The sequence below is a fragment of the Stegostoma tigrinum genome, chromosome 14 (assembly GCF_030684315.1).
Source record: "Stegostoma tigrinum isolate sSteTig4 chromosome 14, sSteTig4.hap1, whole genome shotgun sequence".
Taxonomy (NCBI): Eukaryota; Metazoa; Chordata; class Chondrichthyes; order Orectolobiformes; family Stegostomatidae; genus Stegostoma; species Stegostoma tigrinum.
In genome coordinates this window covers 73,846,546-73,860,098 of record NC_081367.1, presented here as the reverse complement: position 1 = coordinate 73,860,098, position 13,553 = coordinate 73,846,546, and the positions used below count along the sequence as shown (strand labels likewise).

Sequence of the window (13,553 nt, the reverse complement as noted above, 5' to 3'; positions counted from 1 at the left end):
TCCAAAGTTCAGCTGTAGTGCCCTCCATTCAACCATGTTTGTTATTCTGCTCTTCAAAAGACATTCGGGGACTAGTTCATTAGATAGGGAGTTAGATCTTTCACCCTACATACTTACTAAATTGTTGTTTGCGAACTGGAACTGTACCTTGGGGCGTAGCACAGTGCTACAGCTACCAAATCAACAACATGCAATTTAATTCTAAGATGTATCCCAGAGTGTAGGAGACATGCTAAGAGTCCAGAACTGCACCCAAGATGTGGCTGCACAGAATTTTACAACACAAGCCAGTCAGCCCAAAAGATCTCAGTTAGTCTTCATGCCACATGAGCCATGCCCCATAAGGATGTAAAAAAAATGGAGTAGGCCATTGAGACCTTCACGCTGCTTGCAATTCAACAAAATTACAGTTGATACTGTACTTCTGATCTAAAGTCCTGCACAATGAAGCAGCTGAAGATGGTTGGGCACACTCATTTAAATACAATAGACAACAGGTGCACGAGTAGGCCATTCGGCCCTTCGAGCCAGCACCACCATTCATTATGGTCATGGCTGATCATCCACAATCAGTATCCTGTTCCTGCCTTATCCCCATAACCCTTGATTCCACTATCTTTAAGAGCTCTATCCATCTCTTTCTTGAAAGTATCCAGAGAGTTGGCCTCCACTACCTCTGGGGCAGACCATTCCATATATCCACCACTCTCTGGGTGAAGAAGTTTTTCCTCAACTCTGTTCTAAACGGCCTACCCCTTATTTTTAAACTGTGTCCCCTGGTCCTGGACTCACCCATCAGCAGAAACATGCTTCCTGTCTCCACAGTGTCCAATCCCTTAATAATCTTATACGTCTCAATCAGATCCCCTCTCATCCTTCTAAACTCAAGTGTATAATGCGGCCTTGATGTTGAGGGTAGTCACTCTCACCTAACCTCTGGAATTCAGCTCTTTTGTCCAGGGTAGAACTAAGGCTGTAATGAGGTCAGGAGCTAAGTGGACCCCACAGAACCCTAATTCAGTGCCAGTGAGCCGGTTATTGCCGAGCAGGAGCTGCTTCATAGCACTGTTATAGACACATTTTATCAGTTTACTGATGAGGTTGTAGACATGCTCGCCGAGCCTACGGGTTTGGTTTTGTCATCCTGCTAGATAACATCGTAGGTGCGCCTCCGCTTAAGCGTCAGTGTTCTGTCCCACCTGGTATTTATATGTTCTGGCTTGCTGGGGTGGTTGGTATCACTTCCAATTCTGTTTCTCAGTGGTTCGTACACAGGGTCTTATTCATTATGAGACAGTAGAAATTGCCGATGCTAGAGAATCTGAGATAACAAGGTGTAGAGCTGGATGAACACAGCAGGCCAAGCAACATCAGAGGAGCAGGAAGGCTGACGTTTCGGGTCAGGGCCCTTCTTTAGAAATGGGGGAGGGAAAAGGACGTCTGAAATAAGTTGGGGGGGGGGCCATGATAGCAGGTGGAGTGGATAGGGTGGGAGAGAAGACGGACAGGTCAAGGAGGCGGGGGTGAGAGGGACGGCTGGTCTTGGGATGAGGTCGGGGTGGGGAGATTTTGAAGCTAGTAAAGTTCAAATTGAGACCATTGGGTTGTAGATTTCCAAGTTGGAATATGAGGTGTTCATTCATTGTGTTTGCTGGTGGAGTTCTGGTTGGGATGCCAGGCCTCCAGGAATTTCCTGGCATGTCTCTGTTTGACTTGTGCGATTTTGGATGTGTTATCACAGTCGAATTTGTGTCCCTCTTTGATCGTGAGTAGTGAGGCCAGTGAGAATTGGTGTGTCTGTTGGTAACTAGTTGGCGTTTGGGTATCCTTATTGTTAGCGTTCTTCCAGTTTGGATAATGTAGTGTTTTTCACAGTCCTTGTGTGGTATTTTGTATATTACACCAGTTCTGCTGTTTTTGGGGATGGGATTGTTTACATTCATCAGTTGCTGTCATGCGGTGGTTGTTGGTTTTTACAGGGCTTTTCTCTCTTCAGTGTTGAGTGTGTTCCACTTTTTTTTTGCTCAGCATTTGGACTGTTGTCTGTCTGATGGTCTGTTGTATGGCAGAACAGAAAAACAACAGGGAACTCTAAACAAGTGTATACAGAAAGACCACACACAGGGAACAGATACTCAATTACACTCACAACCTCCCCAATACTCACAAATGGAGCTGCATCAGGACAAATTGTAGCAACCTGGAACTACGCAAAGCAGAACAGGAGCACCTATACAGAGTCTTCAAAAGGAATGGATACCCAAAGAGCACAATCCGCTATTACCTCTGAGACAGAGCACAGCAAGAAGACACAACATGACCAGACTCACCAATCACCCTACTGTACATTTCAGAGATGACCACAAGACTACTCAGACCCTCAGGTATCAGAGCAGCCCACAAACTGACAACCACCCTACAACAGCTACTGACAAACATAAAGGATCGCACACCCCAAAGCAGCAAAACCAGGGTAATATAAAAAACCCCATGCAAGGACCGTAAGAAATATTACACAGGGCCAAACTGGAAGCAAACCAACAATACGGATACATGAGCACCAATTAGCCACCAATAGACATGACCAATTCTCGCTTGTCTCACTACACATGGACAATGAGGGACACAAACTCAACTGGGACAACACACCGTAAACACACAAGTCAAACAGAGAGACATAAGGAATTCCTGAAAGCCTGAACTCCATCCACAAATGCAGTGACCCTGTTATGAGGATAGGTCACTGGACCTGAAACGTTAACTCTGTTTTCTCCTTCACAGATGCTGCCAGGCCTGCTGAACTTCTCCAGCAAATTTGTTTCTGATCCCGATTTACAGCATCTGCAGTTCTTTCGGTTTTTGTGTAGCAGTGGATCAGACCCTGTCTGAAATCCACTGAGAAACAGAACTGGAAGTAATACCAAACACCCCCGCAAACTGAGGGACATAAATAACAAATGGGACAGAACACCGACGCTTCACCGGAGGCACACTGATCATGTTACCTAGCAGGGTGATAAAACATTTGCAACCAAACACACTGGCTCAGCAAGTCTACAACCTTAGCTACAACACAAGCTACAAATCTTTTCGAAAACTTTAAAATTTACTGACGATCGAGAGCAGACTGATGGGGTGGCAACTGGCTGAGTTGGATTTGTCCTGCTTTTTCTGAGCACGATACATCTGGGCAATTTTTCACATTGTCGGGTTGATGCCAGTGTTGTAACTGTATTGGAAGATCTTGGCCAGGGGAACGGCAAATTCTGCAACACGAGTCTTCAGTATGAAAGCTGAAATATTGTCAGGGCCCGCAGCCTTTGTGGTATCCAGTGCCTCCAGCCGTTTCTCAATATCACATGGAGGGACTTGAATTGGCTGAAGACTGGTATCTGTGATGCTGGGGACCACTGGAGGAGGCTGAGATGGATCATCCACTCAGTTCTTCTGGCTGAAGATCGCTGCGAATGATTCAGCCTTACGTTTTGCACTGATGTGCTGGGCCCTTCCCTCATTGAGGATGGGGATATTTGTGGAGCCGCCTCCTTCAGTGAGTTGTTTAATTGTCCACCACCATTTACCACTGGATGTGTCAGGACTGCAGAGCTTAGATCCGTTGGTTGTGGGGTCACTTTGCTGTCTTGCTGTTTATGCCGTTGTGCAAGTAATCCTGTGTTGTAGCTTCACCCAGTTAGCCCCTCATTTTTAAGTATGCCTAGTACTGCTCCTGGCATGCCCTCTTGTACTCTTCATTGAACCAGGGTTGATCCCCATGCTTGACAGTTGAATGAGGGGTATGCTTGGCCATGAGGTTTGCAGATTATACTAGAGTACAATTCTGCTGCTGCTGACAGCCCACAGCACCTCATTGATGTCTAGTCTTGACTTGCTAGATCTGTTCAAAGTCTATCCCATTTAACACGGTGACAGTGCCACACATGATGAAGGGCGTTTTCAATGTGAAAATGGAATTTCAAGGTCTGGACGGTGGTCACCTTTACTGATAATATGACATGAGCAGATTCGCGTGCAGCAGGCAGACTGGTAAGGATGAGGTCAAGTATGCTTTTCCCTCCTGATGCCCTCACCAGCTGCCACTGATCCAGTCTAGCAGCTATGTCCTTTAGGACCCAACTGTTCAATGTATGTTTTGCTGCCGGGATATTCCCGCGGTGGACGTTGAAGGTCCCACCCAGAGCACATTCAGTTCTCTTGCCACCATCAGTGCTTCCTCAGTTGTGTTTTGAGAAGTACTGATTCATCAGCTGTGGTACATGGTAATCAGCAGGAAGCTTTCTTGCCCACATCTGACCAGATACCACAAGACCTCTTGAGGTCTGAAGTCAATGTTGAGTACTCCAAGGGCAGCTCCATCCTGTTCTCTGGTGCATTTGTTGGTAAAGTAGTAAGACAAAAAGCCAAGCGTTTATTCATTGTGATCACTTTATTTCCTTGAATTCTGAGAACAGTTAGTTGTTTGTAATGTATGTGAAATACATTCTCCAGCATATCATAAGATATGGGAGCAGAATTAGGTTATTTGGCCCATTGAGTCTGCTGTATCATTCTATCCTGGATAACAATCATATTTGAGATGTCAGCAATTTCTACTGGTGTTGTGTCATGCTGTGCTTCAGCACTTCTAGTGTTGTGCTAGCACCTGTTTTCATTTCACAGGAAGAGTGATAGGAAACAGAGGAGAAAGTACATAAACTACATGAGCAATTTTGCAAAATTGTCAAGGGGCACGTTTTAAATTTATTACACTAAGTATCTACTATTACAATAATTTTCTGAAGAGTTTCATCCTCAAACTAATGCCAGTGTGCCTTCTTATAGACCAGATCAAACCACCCAAAATATATTTAGGAGACAGCCTAGACCTAACATTTTCTTACTCTAAAGGCAAGTGCAAGATGCTATGTTCTGTATGTAATTCGATTGGTCAAATTATCAGTCTTGAAGCAACACACATTATCCATACACTATAGCTAAAATACAACAAAAGAAAGAAATGGAATAATTTACTTCTATTGGAATACTTAACAGAATAATAGATTACTTAACAACTAAACAGCAACCATTCCAATATAGTAACATCCCACAAAACACACCCTTGGCAAAGGCAGATTTTCAGTAAAATAGAATATCTCACAGGCAATTCTTCAGTCCAAGAGGAAAAACGTTGAGAGAAAACTCAGAGGGAGAGAGAAAGTAGCAGGGACAGATGTACTGCAGTTTCCAAACCCAGCCTCAAGAGTTGTGCAACCGCTACTGCAGAACTACAAATCCTGGTTCTGTGGGAGCTTAATCCCACCCATTCAGGCTGCTTCTATTGTTCCAACTTTAAAAATAACCCGATTCCTGACAAAATGTATACTTTATTGGCTTTGGAACAAACTGCCCGGCACTTCTGTCACAAACTTTCTTCACAAAAAAACACCTCACAGCATCATCACTACCTGCAGAAAGGAAGAGCATAACAGCACAAAATATTTCACATCCAATATTTAAATTTATACTACGAGTCAAATGCAACTTCAGTTCATAAACCTATTTTGTTGTAAGAGTTTTGTTGGGCAGCATGTTTAATTTTTCAGCAGATACTTTTTCTTAGGTTTACTACCTGAATTGGAATGTCGTTTTCAAGAGAAAGTTAATGCTTACCCTGTGACCCAGCCAGATGGGTCTGTTATGTGGCTCTGGGTAACCATGGCTGGTGTGGGGGTGTACGGGCTTCTGATCAGAACACTCCCAGAGTTGCTCAATCGCTGTGGTGTGCTTATGATCTATCAAAAACAAGCACAAAAGGAGAAAACATTTTGTACTTGTTGAAAAAATAATATCCAGAATTCTACCATGTTAATAATAAACAAATAACAACCTGTAACAGTATGCATGTAGTGTACTCAATAACAGCACAGCATCTCCTTTATTTATGAAAATACATAGTCAATATTCCAACTTTAAAGGGACAAATGCAGAGCTGGGAATTACCAACACCAGAATAAGAACGGGCAATTTAAAGAGAATCATCATTCCATGTCCCTTGATACATTTACTCAGGGGATAAAAATGTTGATCAGAGTTGTGAAAGCTTCAATTCATCCCCAGTGTCCACGAGGCCTTTGGGAAAAGAGTTTCAGGTTTCTGCTACCCTTTGTGTGAAGAGGGATTTTCCAATTACACCTAATATTTAGGATTTTAAAAAATTATTTCATGGGATGTAGATGTCACTGGCCAGGCAGCATTTATTGATCATTGCTGATTGCCTGGAGGTAATCAGTTGTGAGTCAACTGGGAGTCAGATATAGTCCAAACCAAGTAAAGAAGGCAGATTTCTTTACTGAACCAGGTGGGTACCGACGACAATCAACAAAGGTTACATAGCTATCATTAGACTGTTTTATCCAATTTTTAAAAAAATATTAAATACAAATTCACATCTACCACAGTGGGACTGAACCCGAATCCACAGAATCTCAGGTTCTGGATTACTGGTCTAGCGACATTACTCCTACAACTCTAACGGCTTCTTCTGGATTCCCCCATATAAGGGAAACAAGTCTCTCTCTGACTACCCTACCAAATCCTACGGGACTACGACAATTTGATCTACTTTACATTTACTCTTATTTCAATTTTTACAAAAACACTTCTCCTACTCAGTATAATAAACTACAGTTTAACAGTGGTACAATTTGACTTTTGGTAACCTAGAACTCTTGAACTAGCTCTTGATGTTTATGATTCTGTTATTCAGATAGCATAACCAAACATCCACAAAAAAAACCCAGAGGCAATGAGTCTGCTACTGAGGTAGCTGAACACGAATTCACCATACAAGCACTGAAGCCTATAATTACAGATGCTATTTACATACAAACGAGGAGCACAAGTCGACCATTCGGCCCCTTAGGCATTCACTGTTCCTCAATAAGATCGGTTTGCGTGTTTCAAATTTCATATTTCTATCTATTGCCAATAACATTCCCCGCCAAGGAGAATCTAAATGAACTACCTTATGAATGTGATAATGGGAACTGCAGATGCTGGAGAATCCAGGATAACAAAGTGTGGGGCTGGATGAACACAGCAGGCCAAGCGGCATCTCAGGAGCACAAAAGCTGACGTTTCGGGCCTAGACCCTTGTTCATCCAGCTCCACACTTTGTTACCTTATGAATGTGTTGGATCTGAATGCTGTTTTGGCCATAAATGGTAAATTTGCAGAGATAGCTATTGTGTGAACTCAAATGTTATGCCTTGTAGTTCCTCCTCTATTTAGATGAATGTATATTGTTGGGTTTAAGGACAAATAATTTTACCGTCTCTTTAACGAGTGGTGCATTTCCTGCTGAGAGTTCTCAGCGTTAACACATTACACCCACCAGCACAAGCAGTTCCCAGTACCGTCAGGCATCCTCCAGTGTGATAAGCAAACCGAGTGCAGCAAACCAGAAAAGTACATGTAGAGTGCATTTAAGTGCTGCCTCACAGTGCTATTAAGTTCGATGAAATGGGCTTGCACAGTGATTTCCTGTACTTAATGTACTAGCAATTTTTGAGCCAAGCACTTAGTGCTAAAGAAGAAAAGTAAAATTAGATGATCGGCCATCATTACTGCAGCCTGTTCTATTACTTGAATTACAGCGCATGGCAATTGGAGATTCAGGAGAAGAAACAAAACCAAAACATACAGTAATCTCACAGGTGTAAGTATCTCTCAGTCTCAACATGTATTCTTTGAGAGTACAGCATAAATTTTGAACGACATTTTTCATTGTGGTGGAAAAATGTGGAGAAATAACTGCTGCAAAGAAAAACCAGACCAGACTTTATCCATCTGTGAGCACCACATTGCATACTTGAAACAGTCATCGTCTAGTGACAGCAGAAAGCTGCTGCATTAAGTTCTTTGAATCGATTCCTAGCTGTATCATACTAATTCAATATTCAATCAGAACTGGAATCAAATTATTCCTCTAAAGTGGGAAGCTGAATTATTGAATGCCTATAAAATTGGTTTGTTGCTCAAGTCTACAAAGAAAACGAAAGGCCAAAAACCATATTGGGGCTTTGTATTAAGGTGCATAGTCTTGCAGGGTAACAGTGAAAATATTTGTGCTCAGCTGTTCATGCAGAAGTGATCTTGCTGCAGCAGAGCTTATGCAATCCCGTCATTGTATGAGCAATGAACCTCATCAGGCAAGTGATTATGCAACTGCCCCTTAATGGAAAATACGCCGGAAGCATGGGGAAATCAAAGCAATGAATTACAAACAAATACAATACGCGGATTTCAAATTAAAACAGCCATGAATAATTTCATGATAAATCCTTGGATTGTGCTGAATTATATTTCAAGTTGTGTCAGCAATAAATCTATATTTAATGATGCATTCTCCAAAGGCATTTATACTTCAGGAGAATCAATTAAAATAAACTGCAGAAAACAATGAGCCCAGGAATGTGATTTACTCAAGTAACTTATCAAATCGACAGGCACAATTCATGAGTAAGTCCAATTTAGCTGGGGAGAGGTCGTAGGAACTGCAGATGCTGGAGAATCTGAGATAACAGGGCGTACAGCTGGATGAACATAGCAGGCCAAGCTGCATCAGAGGAGCAGGAAAGCTGATGTTTCTGGGTGATTTCTGAAGAGAAGAAGGGTCTAGACCCGAAACGTCAGCTTTGCTGCTCGGCCTCCTGTGTTCATCCAGCTCTACACCTTGTTGTCTCCACTTTAGCTGGCTCATGGATAACAACAATTCAATGGAAAACACTGTTGTGCATTATCATTTGTGCACGGGACATGGGCATTGCTGACTGGGCCAGCGTTTATTGCCTGTCCCTAATAACCCTTGAGAAAGTGGTGGTGAGCTGCCTCCTTGAATCGCTGCATTCCAGGTGCTGTGGATAGACCCACAATGCTCTGAGAGCTCTGAAACAGAACTGCAGAGTAACATTCTGTTTAACATCGGACTGTTTGATCACATACTGCGCTTTCCCCATGTGCCCGCTGATGAAAACCCAAAGGTTTGCGAGGTAAACAAATTTTATGAAATTCTCAGAATTTAACTTATTATTGAGGTGATGGCCCCCTTCTTTTGTCCATCAGGGAGAGTTTTGAGTATACCAACTTTCAAAGCAGCTGTTATCAAACACTGAGAAGTTATCTTCAATGAAACGCACTGAAAATCAGCTCAGGCCTTCCACAGGAATTATGACGATTTATCAGTGTTAACTTATTCATAAAGTCAGGAGGTATGGGATACAGGGTGAGCTGGCTGTCTGGATTCAGAATTGGTTGGCTGACAGGAGGCAGAGAGTGGTTGTAGATGGTAAGTATTCTGCCTGGAGGTCAGTGCAGCTGGCAGACTTGAAGTTAAATTAATTGAAGAAAAATTTGAAATATAAAGCTAGTCTCAATAATGGTGACGGTGAAACTATCGTTGCTTCCCTAATTAAAGGAAACCTGCTGTCATTACCCAGTGTCACCTAGATGCGATATCCATGTTCAACGAAAGGATGACCATCACAATCTCTATGCCACTAGCAGCACAGGCCCACCTGGGATGGCAACACAATACTTGGAGAATATCCTCAATATGAAGACAGTACTTCATCGCCTTCCATCACTCAAAGGATATGAATACCTGAAAGTCTCTTATGTAATATATTCAATAACTGAGTGCATTCAAGACAGAGATCAAATAAGTTTTGATTCTAATGATATTCAGAATAGGTTCAAAGGGCTGAATGCCTCTCTGTGCTTCTAATTTTTAAAAACTATAGTTAAAACTAGGTAATTACTCAGCACTTTCAGCATGTCCTGCAAGAAAATGTGACTGAAATGTCAAAATAATTCAAAGCAACTAATGTGCTTGATCGTAAAATTTTGAAAGCAGCTTTACTGCCATCTGGTGGCTGAAATATGAACACCTGCTTTCACAATCATTAAATGATCCATTTGACAGAGGAAAGAACCACTCATATTTCAGCGTTATGTTAGTTATGTCACGTTGCAATTGTTATAAATCATGTAAAAGATTGACCTAAGAGAATATGAGTCAGATATTTTGTGTCAGGGTGTGAAATTTGTAAGGTTCCAATGTAAGATTTTTACATATAACTGTTATTTTGTGTAAAAACACAGAATGCAGGCCTGGCAGTACCTGCTGAGAGAGAAAAAAAATCACCATTTCAAGTCTATTACAACTCTTGTCTGGAACTGAGAGTTATTTCAAGGGTACATCTGAGGGAAGTTGCATAGCCATCTGAACACTGGGCAAGTACATAATGACTCAATCCAACAGTAATGTGAGGAAAAACATACTAGGCCCCTGTGATCATATATAGTCTGAGATTTGGAAGTGAAAATTTGTATGAATGATTACAGCAAGCCCTCATAAAGTTTGGTTGAATTCCTGAAAATCTTAAGTGAAATGACTTAAAGCAAATCACAGGCTTCCATTGGTAACAAAGGTGGTCAGTTTGGTACTCTGAGTGATCTGACCAGTGCGCTTTATAACCAAAGCATAACCTCATTTCCCTTGTGATAAATGATAACTTTTTAAGAGCTTTCCTGATCCTGCATACTGTTCTTTTGTGATACAGGCACGAAGACAACCAGATCTCTGTGCGTGATAACAAAGTGTGAAGCTGGATGAACACAGCAGGCCAAGCAGCATCTCAGACTGATGAAGGGTCTAGGCCCAAAACGTCAGCTTTTGTGCTCCTAAGATGCTGTTTGGCCTGCTGTGTTCATCCAGCTTCACACTTTGTTATCTTGGATTCTCCAGCACCTGCAGTTCCCATTATCTCAGATGTCTGTGCATTTCTGGTTTCACCATTTATACATGTTTCTTTAATTCCTCCTGCTAAAATAGACAATGCCACATTTACCCACATCCCACTTAATTTGCCTTATTTTGCATGTTCACTCAAATTATCTGCATCTTTTTGTAGCCTTATATCCTCTTCACAACTTACTCTCCTATCTACCTTTGCATAGACAGCAAACCTAGCTACCATATCTGCTGTCCCTTCATCCAAGTCATTCAGGTAAATTGTCAATAACTGGGACCTCAGGACAGATTCCTGCAGCACATCACTCTTTACTTCTCATCAATCTAAAAAAGACCCATTTATGCCTGCTCAGTGCTTCCTGTTAGTCAGGTGAATTTCAATCCATGCCAATATGCCACCTCCTGTACCATCAGCTTTCTCAAGTCCCACTTGTTCCAAATGTGTGCAATAACATCTCTGAACAAAGTGTGGAGCTGGATGAACATAGCAGGCCAAGCAGCATCTTAGGAGCACAAAAGCTTTTCTGAATAAGGGCCTAGACCCGAAACATCAGCTTTTGTGCTCCCAAGATGCTGCTTGGCCTGATGTGTTCATCTAGCTCCACACTTTGTTATCTCGGATTCTCCAGCACCTGCAGTTCCCATTGTCTCTGATCAACATCTCTGACCAGATTGATTAGAAAATTGTTTTTATTTCAGTTTCGATGTGGCACTTTATCAAATGCCTTCTGGAAACCCAAGTACAGTAATGTCTACTGGTTCCCTTTTCCCAAAGCACATGCTAGTTCCCCAAAGAATTCTAATAGTTTTGTTAAACGGGATTTACTTTTCAAAAAACTACGCTGACTCAACCCGATTACTTTGAACTTTTCCAAGTTCTCTGCTATAACTTCTTTCATAATCATTTCTAACATTTGCCCTATGAAATTTGTTTGGCTAAGTGGCCTGTAGTTTCCTGTTTTCTGTCTTCTTCTATTTTTGAATAAAGGAGTTACATTTGTTATCTTCCAGACATTGCCCAAATCAAGGGAGTTTTGGAAAGGTGAAGCTAATACATCAAAACCTGGACATTTGGCAACGTGCCATTCCAACAATTTGCTCTCTACCACTTCTCTGGTGATGGTAATTTTCCAGAGTTTCCACCACCTGCTGCTAGATGGAGGTAAACTCAGGAGCCAGGCCAGGAAGCAGGGAGAAGAAAACGTTTACAAGGATGTTGCAGAGGTTGGAGGGTTTGAGCTTTAGGGAAATTTAGATGAGAATACAGAAGGCATGGGTAGTAAGTTTGTGGATGACATCAAAGCTGGTGGTATAGTGGACAGAGTAGAAAGTTATCGAAGATTACAAAGGTATCTTGATCAATTGGGTCAACGGGCTGAAGACAGGCAAATGGCATTTAATTTGGATAAATGCGAGTTATTACATTTTGGTAAAACGAACAAAAAGACTTAGACAATTAAAAGTAGGACCTTGAGCAATGTTGTGGAAGAGAGAAACCCAGCGGCTCAGGTACAGAAGTTTGGATCACATGTAGATAAGGTGGTTAAGAAGGTAGTTAGGATGTGTGAGTTGGGACATTATGTTGAGGCTGTACAGAACACTGGTGAGGCCTTTTCTGGAGTACTGTATCCAGATCTGTTTGCCCAGTTATAGAAAGGACAGTATTAAGCTGGAGAGGGTTCAGAAGAGATTTACAAGGATGTTGCCAGGAATGGAGGGTTTGTGTTATAAGCAGAGGCTGAATAGGTTGGCACTTTTTTCACTAGAGCTTAGGAGAATTTCAAGACTGGGGGCATATTTTTAAGGTGACAGGAGAAAGATTTAAAAAGGACACAAGAGACAATTTGTTTTACACTGAGTGGTTCGTATGTGGAACGAACTTCCAGGGGAAGTGGTGGATGTGGGTACAGTTGCAACATTTAATAGACATTTAGATAACTACATCAATAGGAAAGCTTTGGAAAAGTATGGGCCACACGCAGGCAGGTGGAACTAGTTTAGTTTGGGATTACGGTCAGCATGGTCTGGTTGGAACAAAGGGTCAGTTTCCGCATTAAATGATTCTACTGACTCTGAGAGGGACTGACAGCAAGATCAGAAGTGAGAGGGGGAAGGCCAGAAGAGGACATCTCACAAATGAAGTTGAAATGAAGCTGTCAATGATAAATGGATAGATTTTTACTACTTTATTAATGACATTGAAGTGAAGCGATTGCGAGAAAGTGTTATAAAAGGACTTATTGGATCTTGACTCAACGTCCATGGTATAGGCTGTCAACCTGGAGACATACATCTGCTATTGCATATCTTTGGATCCTGGAGGTTTCTTTTTAAACAAATGCATATCTACACATCATATCTGTCAATGAATAAATCATAGAATTGTTACAGAGGAGAGGCCATTTGGCCCATCATCCTTGCACTGGCTCTTCAAGTGGGGATCACTACCTAATGCCAATCTCCTGCCTTATCTGAATACTTTTACACAATTTTCCTGTTCAGAAAAATAAAATCCAATGCTCTCTTACATGCCACAATTGAATCTACTCCCATCACGTTTCCATGCAGTGCATTCCATACCCTAACCACTCCTTTGTGAAAAAGATTTTTCTCACAATATGTTTGTTGGATTTTGCATATCATTTGGAATCTATGCCACTTGTTCTTTGTTCTTTTGAAGGGCAGCTGCCCCTTCACATTTACTCAACCCAGTCCCTCATGATGTTGAAAATCGCTATCAAAT

The 13,553-nt window shown here is 41.8% G+C and overlaps 1 protein-coding gene across 7 annotated transcripts in view; it reads right to left on the bottom strand.

The window, feature by feature from the left end:
• The window catches only part of LOC125457866 (transcription factor Dp-2-like), a 208,649-nt gene that overhangs the window by 67,594 nt on the left and 127,502 nt on the right, over nt 1-13,553 (bottom strand). For all 7 annotated transcript variants that reach the window (XM_048542576.2, XM_048542575.2, XM_048542577.2 and 4 more), the window contains one exon: nt 5,668-5,789. In XM_048542576.2, coding sequence (XP_048398533.1) covers nt 5,668-5,789 — 122 coding nt within the window. The remainder of the gene's footprint in view (nt 1-5,667; nt 5,790-13,553) is intronic.